The 12,426-nt window shown below is 36.6% G+C and overlaps 1 protein-coding gene across 4 annotated transcripts in view; it reads right to left on the bottom strand.

Annotated features, from left to right (window-relative positions):
* tgm1l3 (transglutaminase 1 like 3) overlaps window positions 1-12,426 on the bottom strand; it is an 89,677-nt gene that overhangs the window by 3,452 nt on the left and 73,799 nt on the right. For 2 of the 4 annotated variants that reach the window (XM_089124686.1, XM_089124685.1), the window contains 9 exons: window positions 8,689-8,897; window positions 7,178-7,551; window positions 5,362-5,553; window positions 5,017-5,268; window positions 3,996-4,114; window positions 3,752-3,859; window positions 3,479-3,656; window positions 3,254-3,392; window positions 705-897 (listed from right to left, as the gene is read on the bottom strand). In XM_089124686.1, coding sequence (XP_088980812.1) covers window positions 705-897; window positions 3,254-3,392; window positions 3,479-3,656; window positions 3,752-3,859; window positions 3,996-4,114; window positions 5,017-5,268; window positions 5,362-5,553; window positions 7,178-7,551; window positions 8,689-8,897 — 1,764 coding nt within the window. Of the gene's footprint in view, window positions 1-704; window positions 898-3,253; window positions 3,393-3,478; window positions 3,657-3,751; window positions 3,860-3,995; window positions 4,115-5,016; window positions 5,269-5,361; window positions 5,554-7,177; window positions 7,552-8,688; window positions 9,585-12,426 lie in introns of those variants that run through there. The other 2 variants (XM_039652010.2, XM_089124684.1) reach the window with 2 other exon arrangements.

Raw genomic sequence — 12,426 nt, 5'->3', positions numbered from 1 at the left:
TGACAATATGGCCGCCGGTGATGACGATGGAAACTCCGCCGTAACACATCTAGCCTTTATATACATATCTATGGATATATCGGCCGGCTGATATTATCGGCTGATATTAGGCATTTTCCAAACTATCGGTATCGGCAGTTATAATGGCCGATAAATGAATATTTCAAAAATAAAATAAAAACGAACGAAATACGCTTCAACCATGTCATGAGTGTTGGAGTTGTATAGTTTGTCCACCAGAGGGCACTCTACACCGTCTCTGTTGGCAACACTCGTTGAGTTGGTCACGATACATTGCTTGAATAATAATTAAAAGAACATCCCCATCAGTTCAGTTTCTTTTTAAAATGCATTATCGTGTTTTATTTAAAACTCATAAATAACGACAAATAACTAATGTTAGGGAAATCTGTTAATGTTTTGTTGCGCATTTCTGAAATAAAAAAATATCGGCCGATATATCGGAATATCGGATTTTAAAACCAAAAAATATTTGTATCGGTATCGGCCTACAAAATCCTTTATCGGTCGGGCTCTAGTGGAAAACCAAACCATTATCCAGCTCAATTCAGTGCAAGTTAAGATAGTCAGTGCAGTCAAATCAATGACACTAACCCTGTAATGTATTACCATAAGATATAAAAAGATTCACATGTTATGGAATAATTGCATCAAAACCCACCGATTACAAGGGATGTTCCTACCTCAGCAAAAACGAAGGGAGTGTCATATTTAAGGAAGACCTGTCCACTGCGAACGGCGGCAACGGATGTTGGGCCGCAGCGGAAGACGCCCTGGCTGGTCTCCTGAGGAGTGGAGTCAACCACCTGCCAACCTCCAAAACCACATGGGAGGTCGGGACGAGCCATCCAGGCCTCATTCCACACGTGGTAGTTCCTACACGAAGAGAAGGAGTAGAGGAGACAGAAATATAATGCAATGCAAGAGGACGCAAGAAAAGATTGCAATGCAAATTCATCACGTTGTGCTCTGCCTAAAACATGTGCATTTGCATTTTCTCACCAGTAGGCGGTGCTCATCAAAGCTGCAATCGCCAAACTGCATATTCAACTTGTACCATTGTAACCATTGTAAAGATATAGGGCTCTATCTTGCACCCGGCGCAAATGACTTTATTCACTGACGCATTTATCATTCCTATTTTGCACTCGCGCAAAGCGGGATTTTTCGCTCCACAGACGCACGGCGGTAAACTAGGAAATGAACTTGCGCTCCCCGGGCGGGTCGGCGCAAAAAGGAGGCGTGTTTCGGCGCAAACATTCCCTGGTGCTATTTTACACTTCCAGAAAACAACTGCACCACTGACCAGAAAAAACCTGGTCTAAAGTCAGTGGCGTGTTGCGCGTTGTTCATAATGCTCTTTTAAGCACGCATGCTTGGCCATAATGTAGCGGGTACACAACGCGCATACACTGATTCTCTCATCAACACAGATGCAGCAGTTTTTATTTTTTGCAAATCATACATTATAACAAGGAAAACTATTAACACATGAGGGAAATCACTGTGGTTTACATGAAGATGAAGAAACCGAAATTTTTTAAGACTAATTGTAGTACTGACCCAGACAGTAAACTGACATTGAATCAACGTGGAAACGACGTCTCTCATGACATTGAAACAACGTTGATTTTGCTCAACGAATTAACGTTGAACCAACGTCAGACGCGTCATTCTTTCAAAACTAACGGAAAATCAACTTGAAATCAACGCGTTGTTTCAACGTTATGAAAGCAAACCAATTTTCGATTTTCATTTAGCTTTGAAGAATGCCGCGTCTGACGTTGGTTCAACGTTAATTCGATGAGCAAAACAATGTCAGATCAACGTTGTTTCTATGTCATATTTCCACGTTGATTCAATGTCAGTTTGCTATCTGGGGAAGGATCAGACCTGTTTGCCCAATAGTGGCAAGAAACATACCTCCGTATATAATGTTTAACCGACGCTGATGTGCGAGGGTTTCTCCAATCTACATGCGTCACTTCTGTCTTTCACTGCCCTGACGAGATCGTCGGTCTCATCGGCTGTGAACGCTCCTGGCGCGCGCCTGGTAAACCCGCCGTTATCATCACAATGGGCTATGCACGCATAAGTTCCGCATTTGACATAAGGATGCTCGTCCATTTCCGGTTGTGGAGATTAAAGCGGAGGAAAACCGGAGAAAACGGGATTATGGCAGAGTCTTCAATATTTACTGTCCTCCCGTCTTTGAAACGAAACGTACATACGTTTAGATGTAATTTTATATATAGTTATGTTTATTTAATATAATTTAAAAAAAAAGCATAAACACAACGAGGGGTGTCTGTTTTATCTGTTTTTGTGACTAACGTTTCATTAGTATAACCATGGAGTATAAAATTCAATATTAAATTCTCGGTATTGCATTGGACTCTATGATCGGCGGAAGTTATCGAGCATCCTTAATCCTTCACCGGAAATAACGCCGTGCATAGAGCCCATCCGTCATGCAACATGCGCACCTGTTCTTAAAGGGTATGTTGGATGGCGCTCTGATTGGTTTATTTCACGTTACGCCCAAACCTATGAATTATGAAGCTACTTCAGACCAACCTCTTTTAGATTTGCGCCAGACGCAAGAGGCATTTATCCCGCCGGGAAAATAGCAACAGCGCCGGTGTTCTGTCGATTTTTGCTGCCTTGTCGAAAAATGCTACCGTAGCGCGAATTGATCACAGAATGCCGATTAAAGTCGTATGAAATACAATTCTAATACAATTCTAAGTTATGAGTAGCTACTGTATACTGTAGACTACTGTTTTTATTTTTAAAACGGTGTGAAAAGTAAAAATTATCATAAAATATTCATCTTTGACTTGTCAAAGTACACCTTTTCTTATAGTAACTGAAACTTTCAGTTATTCCTTTTCAGCTGGCTGACCGTACAAATATTCATATGGTAGTAAGCATTTTTTAAAGGGAAATTATACATTATAACAGGAAAATGTACCTTTTGTTAAAAAAAAAAACTGTGAGTCTGCACATGCGCATAACCGGTAAGTATAAAATCTCGATGGGTAGCATGAATTGTCAGAACACCGGGACCCGCCCACAAAGTTACTTGCGCTTTGACACTTGCGTTTCAGACCGTTAAAATAGGGCCTATAATCTCAATTCCTACTTGGAATCATTATAATCAACTAAATATGTAGTGAAAATGTCAAATCAATGGACTCAAAAATCAACACAATAATGAAAAGAATCTTACCAGATTGAATCACGGTTCAGGTTATCGATCAGACCGTAGTTCTCATCAAGATAAACATCTACTGTCATAGACACATCAGTGTCATGAGCAGAACAGAAGTTTGTGACGGGACGAGTGGGAATGCCAAAACATCTCAACACTACGAGAAGAAGAATAAGTGCGTTACGTCTACAATCCCTTTCTCAACCCTTATTCTCTCCTTGTCCATTCTGCCTGAACTCTTACGTGTGTTGGTGACTCCAGCGAAGGCCAAGCTCTGTCCGTATTTGACAGGTACTCCTCCACATTTGTGGAACTGTCTCAGGATGGCACTGCTTCCGCACCAGGATGTTGGAGCAATTCCGTCTCCATAGCAGTTGGACCAGTTACCCACCAACACGCCACAGTCATCGTTGGCATTGATCTGTGAAAGTGTAAAGATGTTCTCTTGCTAAAGTCATGATTGCACCAATCAGATCAGGAAGTGTGTTAGGCTTCATGAGGAAAATGAAGACTTACCATAGCCGACACCACTCTGGCCACGTTAACAGGGTCTCCCCATCCTGAGCAAGGTCCACCACTCTTCTCCAACACAAAGAAACACGCAGCCAAGACTCCTTCATCAAACTGAGAATCAGAGGAATTCAAAGTTAAGATGCTTGCCATGCAGTGTGCAATTTCTGTGGTTTATGCTATGCTTGAATTCCAGCACTTCAGGTCAAACATATGCGATTGCAAACATAATGAAAAGTTTGGCTCTTACTTGGCCAAAGTTCCAGGTTCTGGATGCGATCTGGTGTTTCGTTCCATAGAAGATTTTGCCCGTGTCATTCAGCACATACTCAACTCTCTGGGCCTCCTCATCCAGGTACACAGAGTCATCTAGTAAAGACAGTTAACTGAGAAGCTTCATATATAGTAGTTTCGATAATGGATTCAATTGTTTTTTTCTTGATTCAGTTTTACAACCATTTACCGATTGGGTAGACGCTCGATTTTTTTAAATTTAGCTTACCTCAATGGTGTCTTTGTTTCCACAGCATTTTCAATTTTGATATTTTTAGGTCAAACCGTCATATAATGGAGGTCTATGGTCACCACCTCAAAGAGCATGCACAGAGAAGTCCAAATTAAACATGATTTAATGACTCGTAAATGTAAGTACACGTTGACGGCCTGAGACACGAAACGAGCGGTTTGTGTCAGAAAATGAACAGTGTTTATATCGTTTTTACCTCTTGTAACCACAATCACAAAGCGTCCGCGCCCTCAGATCACTTGGACGTGGTTACAAGAGGTAAAAACGATATAAATACCGTTCGTTTTCTCACACAAACCACTCGTTTCGTGTCTTAGGCCGTCATTGTGTACTTGCGTTAAATCATGTTTAATTTGGACTTCTCTGTGCATGCTCTTTGAGGTGGTGACCATAGACCTCCATTATATGACTGATCAACGGACACAGAAACTACGATGGAAACAAAGACACCTACATCTTGGATGCCCTTGAGTTAAGCTAAAACATACCAAAAATTAATTTGAAAGTGAACTATCCCTTTAACATCCAGTGCCATTCTTTAAGAAGACATTTGTAGAAATATAAAAATCCAGCCTTTATTGAAAACATTTCTAGTAGGTTTATCTTGTTTTTATTTGCAAGATTTCTCACAGCTACAGTCCTGTTTTGAAAATGAATTAATATTAAGACTTTAGCATTTTTTTCCCACACATCTGCATGGCATTTCTGAAGTGCACAAATGCAAATCTCTTCATACTGGACTTACCTTTACACCAGGGGTTGAACAGCATGTAAATGTCATTGCAAGGGTTGCATAAAGACGTGGCTCTGCCTCTTGGGCCGCAAGTCACAACGGTGAGGCTGTATCGTCCAATACAAGCAGTCGGAAGGGAGTACACACACAGTTTGACTCGGTTTTGCACCCTTTCGACAATCTTGGCCTCCCAGCGAGTTTTTTTAAATTCTTCCACTAATGGGACAATCACCAGAGTGCCCTTGCATATTGATGGAGCATTCCCTGTAAAATACAAACAGCAAGAAATAACCAGGGTTATTAGCTATCATTAATTAAAAGTAAAACACTCAAGCTGATCAAAAAGACTTCACCAACCAAGTCTCAGCTCCAGGTGAAGACTGTCACATTTCAGATTGAACGGCCGGGACAGCTCAACCCACATCTGGAAACACTGTCCTCTGCGGACAATGAGGCGATCGCTACGATAACAAGTGGTGTGATGCTCCAGACGATTCTGACACTTCCAGGATTTCATCAGGTCCACACAACGAACCTGAAGAACCAAATCTGAGAAAAAACAAGCAGAAGAAATCCATCAGCTGTGTTGCACAAAAGTATTCTTTATGAGATTGTATGATACAAATTATATTAATGTGTTTATTATAATCCATTTAGGCTGTTAACTTTTTGAGCATGGACCTGAAAAGTAATTTCCAACTTGAATGGTCATAAATCTTTAATGATTTAGAGCAGACTTCAGTTTGGTGTCTTTTTTCTTTTTACACTTGACAGATTATTGCTGAAGTGAAAACGTTTAAAACACGTAGTTTTATGAATAATGCACAAAAATACCATTTTCGATTTCTATAAGAAATACATATTTTCCAAAACACGTTTTACTCTAAAGCTGTGAGAAAATCCAAGCCATACATCTAAACAAGCTGTTCCAATTTAAGGTTGATATCCAAAAAAAAAAATAGATTTTGTTTGTGTTAGAGCCCGACCGATAAAGGATTTTGAAATCTGATACGATACAAATATTTGTTGGTTTTAAAATCCGATATATCAGCCGATTTATTATTTATTTTTATTTTTATTTCAGAAACGATTATAAGAGATGATACGTGTCATTGCTATAACTGTCACGCGCTATTAAAGAAATACTTCAGTCACGTTGTCAAAAGTTAAAAGGACAGTCAGTCAACTACACTGTAACAACGTAACGTAACTACTACTAGCTAATGGGCTCTATGCACGGCGGTATTTCCGGTGAAGGATTAAGGATGCTCGATAACTTCCGCCGATCATAGAGTCCAATGCAATACCGATAGTTTATATTGAATTTTATACTCCATGGTTATACTAATGAAACGTTAGTCACAAAAACAGATAAAACAGACACCCCTCGTTGTGTTTATGCTTCTTTTTAAAATTATATTAAATAAACATAACTATATATAAAATTACATCTAAACGTATGTACGTTTCGTTTCAAAGACGGGAGGACAGTAAATATTGAAGACTCTGCCATAATCCCGTTTTCTCCGGTTTTCCTCCGCTTTAATCTACACAACCGGAAATGGACGAGCATCCTTACGTCAAATGCGGAACTTATGCGTGCATATAGCCCATTCCGCTTCACTCTCGGGTTATTTAACAGCAGCAAAACTGGACATGATAGTCAGTTTAGTCAACGACTGTGTAGAGTGCCCTCTGGTGGACAAACTCTACAACTCCAACACTCATGACATGGCTCGTCTGTTTTTATTTTATTTTTGAAATATTCATTTATCGGCCATTATAACTGCCGATACCGATAGTTTGGAAAATGCCTAATATCTGACGATATATCGGTCTGGCTCTAGTTTGTGTGCAGAACCAAACGCTTCCACTAAATGAAATCCGACTCCCGTTAATTTCCTCATTTTTGACTGTGAACAAGTGCGACAATTTTTTTTTCAGGACCATTTAACTTTTTCGAATAGCCTAATGTCCATTATTGTGGATGAGTGTGTGTGTTTATGTGTGTTTACAATGCAAGTGGCAAAACCAAGTGTTGCACAATTCCGATGAAGAAAAAAAAAGTAGCCTAACAACAACAAAACGTTAACTTTTTCTCAAAAATGACCGAACAGCACCAAAGGGTTAATAAACACGTTTCACAAAAACAGGCCAGATTTACAAGTCTTACCTTCACAGGTACGGACACATTCGTCCGCACAATCCTTGTAGTAGACTTGCTTGCAGTCATAGTCGCAGCGAGGTCTCACGTAGTCGCAAGGGATCGCACAAGGGTTAGCGCACGGGTTGACACAAGGATTCACCAAAGGAACCACGCAAGGTTTGACCACAGGTTTCACACAGGGCAAAGGCTTCACGCAAGGGTCCACACAGGGGTTCTGGGACACCGGCGCGCATGGTCCGACTGGCACACAGGGCAAAGGCTTCACGCAAGGGTCCACGCAGGGGTTCTGGGACACCGGCGCGCATGGTCCGAGTGCCACGGCTGGGAAACGGCCGATGTTGCAGAAGTTGTTGATCTGGCCATAACTCAAGACAGACATGCTGTGAAGAAGTGCAGAACAAAGAAAGAAGGTGAGCGATGTTGTCAGCTAAATGGTTAAACATTCATGCACTGTAACGTCTTTCAAGGACTCCATCTCTAAATGTAAATAGAAAACCCTAGCGAAAAAAGTAGGCTATACTTTATTAAATTTGAAATATATTCCCGTTTTTAATAGTAGCAACATTGCAAATATAGGCTAAAAATTGTAGCTACTATCTTTATATTAGCATCATGCTTTTGCCTATTTTCACAATACAACTTTTCAACATAATTGCAGGCTACTTTAGGATATTTATTTAAAAAATATATTTGATAAAAATATACTTGAAGTGACATTCTGTTTATTTTCTGCACTTTATTGGGTATATTTTTAACTGTGTGCTGAAAATGATCATCGCAACAATGCATTGAAATCATACTTTCAAAATAGCCTACATTATAGTATGCAATAGCATTTTGTACTAGTATTATTTATTAATGTGCATCTGTTATTGAAGACAGAGTGTGCAATTTGAAGAATTTGGAGTATACCTGAGCTTATACTTTTTACTGAAATATAATACACTTGTGGTATATATTTGCTTGTGTGTTTAGAAGACACACGCAATACATTTGTAATGTACTTGTAACACAAATAAAGTAGCATGTAATTAGTCCCTACACGGGCATATAATTAAGGTATACTAACTTAGTATACTTGAAGTTGTTCCAATGTAGCACACAAAAGTACACTAAATATACTTAGTTACTCATTACAACTAAAATACACTTAGTATGAAATTAGTTGTTTTAAAATAGCACACTTCAAGTTAACTAATCAATTACACACTTGAAGTTCTAGTCTGGCTGCAAGTATACTAATGCTAGCATTTTTTTTTTCCACCACTGTAAAAAATTATCCTGTAAAAAAAGGTAAACTACTGTTTGCCAGCATCATACGGTCTTTTACTGTTTTTGTGTTAGAGCATAGCTGTTAAATAAAATTTTTATACTTTAGCTGACAATACTTTGCTGTTAATTTCATAAACACACCGTATTTTTACGGTATGATGCTGGCAACCACAGCTGCCAGTAGTTTACCGTTTTTTTTTTTACAGGATTATTTTTCACAGTAGGATTTTTAGTTGATTACTTACATGTTTGCGGTTCTTTCTCCGGAGTGATGTTGAATCTGAAGAGAGTAACAGTTCTTATCGAACTCAAACGACTGAAGTAAAGTGAGTCTGTCTGGATCCACGGCTTCTTGCGCTGTGACACTTCTCTCCACTGTAGTCTGGTATATATACACATCTCCATTCCCAGCCCATTCACATGAGTAACAGAAGTGCCAACAGTGTTTCCTTGTCTCATGGAAGGGAGGGAAGGATTGTAGATGAATCACACAGGTTAATTTGAAAAACGAATGCGCCAATTTACGGTTTAGTATAATTGTTCTGATATAGGTTATAATTGTTATAAGCATAATTACATTTTAATGGAGCAATTCGAGCATAAAGAAGCACATAAGCAGACTTTTGTATGGAGTGGCCATATACATTTATGATAAAGTTTGGACACACCCCATCCTTCTCTGTTTTAAACAGTAATAAAATTCAGTATAAAGTATTAGAATTATGTAAACAAATGAACAAACTTCAAATCCGCCTTCTCTCAGCCAACTAAAAATAATTTAAAAAGTATGTTTGTCTTGTCTTCCAGTAAAAATACCATAATATCCTTAAACAAGAAAATTTGAAAATTGCTTTTTTTTTATTTTCTTTTAAGCATAAATGTAACAAAAGTGAGGTTAATGTGCAAATAAAGGATGCTTTGACATTTTTACTGAAAATTAGATGAAAAATGTAATTAAGAAAATTACTTTTTCCCCCTAATCCTCCAGAAATTCATGTCAGAATTCATGATTTTTGGTCCGGCCATATAGAATTCTATGCATTTACTTATGAGACATTTTTGAATGTTAAAATTAATTAATTGTATTTTTATTATGGTAAAAATACCATCGTATCCTTAATCATGAACATTGGAAAATTGCTTTTTTTATTTTCTTTTAAGCATAAATGTAACAAAGGGGAGGTTAATGTGCAAATAAAGGATGCTTTGACATTTTTACTGAAAATTAGATTAAAAATGTAATTAAGAAAATTACTTTTTCCCCCTAATCCTCCAGAAATTCATGTCAGAATTCATGATTTTTGGTCCGGCCATATAGAATTCTATGCATTTACTTATGAGACATTTTTGAATGTTAAAATTAATTAATTGTATTTTTATTATGGTAAAAATACCATCATATCCTTAATCATGAACATTGGAAAATTGCTTTTTTTTAATTTTCTTTTAAGCATAAATTTAACAAAAGTGAGGTTAATATGCAAATAAAGGATGGTTAGAAATTTTACTGAAAATTAGATGAAAAATGTAATTAAGAAAATTACTTTTTCCCCTAATCCTCCAGAAATTCATGTCAGAATTCATGATTTTTGGTCCGGCCATATAGAATTCTATGCATTTACTTATGAGACATTTTTGAATGTTAATATTAATTAATTGTATTTTTATTATGGTAAAAATACCATCATATCCTTAATCATGAACATTGGAAAATTGCTTTTTCTTATTTTCTTTTAAGCATAAATTTAACAAAAGTGAGGTTAATGTGCAAATAAAGGATGGTTAGAAATTTTTACTGAAAATTAGATGAAAAATGTAATTAAGAAAATTACTTTTTCCCCAGAAATTCATGTCAGAATTCATGATTTTTTTGGTCCGGCCATATAGAATTCTATGCATTTACTTATAAGACATTTTTGAATGTTAATATTTAATTGACTTATAAAGCAATTTGGGAGAGATTCTTGTATCTCACAGGGTGTCAAGACTGTTATATTAATTATTAAATAAGTTAGTAAATATATACAGTACGACTTGCATAACTTTATGCTTAACAAACTAGTTAATTTTATAATAATCTTGATGTTGGGAAAAATTCAGTTCAACCAAAAGTGTGTCAGTAAAGCAATTTACACACCCAGATCCTTTCTGCAAGTCTTTAGGCACAGACACACCACAGGTGTGTAAACGGGTTCCTTCTGGGTTTCATAACTGTCATTTTCAAAACTGCCATCAAATATAAATCATAAAAAAATAAAGGATTTAACTGTAATTTTCATCATAATCTTCAAACAAAATAAACCAAGCACAACTAACAGGGCACAACACCCAGTGTTAATGTTGGGTTTGGCGATCATGCCATCAGTCACACAAATCTCTATTTCCTATTGCATAAATTGCCTAATTTATGATTAGGGGTTGAGCACATTAATTTGAGTAAATTATCAATTAATTGAGGGGCAAGCGCTGTGTATGAATTACAAATCTATCCTTCCCTGATTTTTTGGTCCGTTCTCAATTAATTCAGAGTTATTGAGCAGCACAGTCATCCTGTGTGTTTAAATCTCCATTTGCTTCTGCAGGAGCATCTGACTAATAATCAGACATGATCACTTCCACATATAACCTGACCCTGCATGGTCTTTGTGGAATCTTATTCAGTGGGCAAAACTATACAACACTTGTTCACCCAGAAGAAATATCATATTTGGAATGACATGATGATGCAGTATTTTCATCTTTTGGGGAATTATCAACACTGTAAAAAATAGTTTCAAGATTTGTTATCACAACATATTTTCTTTTGTCAAATCAACTTTATAATCATTTATTTAGTTGAGATAACTTATTATTTTGAGTTTCTGATGGTTAAATTAATCTACTTCATTGTATTGACTCACTTTTTCCAGTTCAATCAACTAAAAATTAAGGCAACCCAGGTTACTTACTTTTTTAAGTTAAACCAACAATATTTTTTTACAGTGTAGTAATCACATTTTTTCTTTTGTCAAATCAACTTAAATAATTTATTTAGTTCAGATAACATATAATTTTGAGTTTTTGATGGTTAAATTAATCTCCTTCATTGTATTAACTCACTTTTTGCAGTTCAATAACTTAAAATTTTAAGGCAACCAGGTTACTTACTTTTTTAAGTTAAACCATCAATATTTTTTTTACAGTGAAGCAATAGGCTACACCGTAAAAAAAGTTCACTCAACTTAGTTATCTTTTTGCTTTGACTCAGTTAAGTTTTATTTACTCAAGTATTTTCAACATAAAAAGTTAAGTTGACATAGTTAAAATAGTTGACCCAACTACTTATTTGAAGTAACATAGACTTGAAAAGTTTAGTTGAAAGACGATAACTTACATTTTCAAGTTATCTGTACTAAAATGTATGTTCATTAAACTTAATTTGGTATTTTTCTCTCACGTGATATGATCTCGCGATAAATAATGAGACTAACATTACTGGTTCAGCATATGTTTTTAAGTTGAGGCAACACATACTCCAGTTAAGTCAACTTAGTTGAGATAGTGAAAACTTAACATAAGTTGAATGAACAAATTTAGAAACCACAAGTTGTATCAACTTACAAAATTCCATTGAAAAAACTAAAATGCAGAATCATTTTTTTACAGTGAAAGCAGACTTACTGGACATGCAAGCTAATTTGTGTCTCCTCCTTTGGTAGTTCTAGCATTTTGAAGTTTAGGCAGGAAAAGAAAAAATGATGTTGTTACAGTTTGGACAGCAAGGAGGATTACAGATTTAATGCCACTGAATCTCTTAAATGATTCAGTCTGGATAGTAATGGCACTAATTAGGTCAGAACAAGATCTCATACATAATTCCGACACCAAATTCCCTATTTGAAAATATTTGTAAAGAAAATGATCATTTATATGCGCGCACGTGTGTGTGTTTGTGTTCAAAACCATTAGAAGTTAGTATACTTTAGAAAGAAATTAATAAATTA

This window comes from Pimephales promelas, chromosome 20, assembly GCF_988280905.1.
Source record: "Pimephales promelas chromosome 20, fPimPro1.hap1.1, whole genome shotgun sequence".
Lineage (NCBI taxonomy): Eukaryota > Metazoa > Chordata > Actinopteri > Cypriniformes > Leuciscidae > Pimephales > Pimephales promelas.
This window is presented reverse-complemented; position numbering and strand designations above follow the sequence as displayed.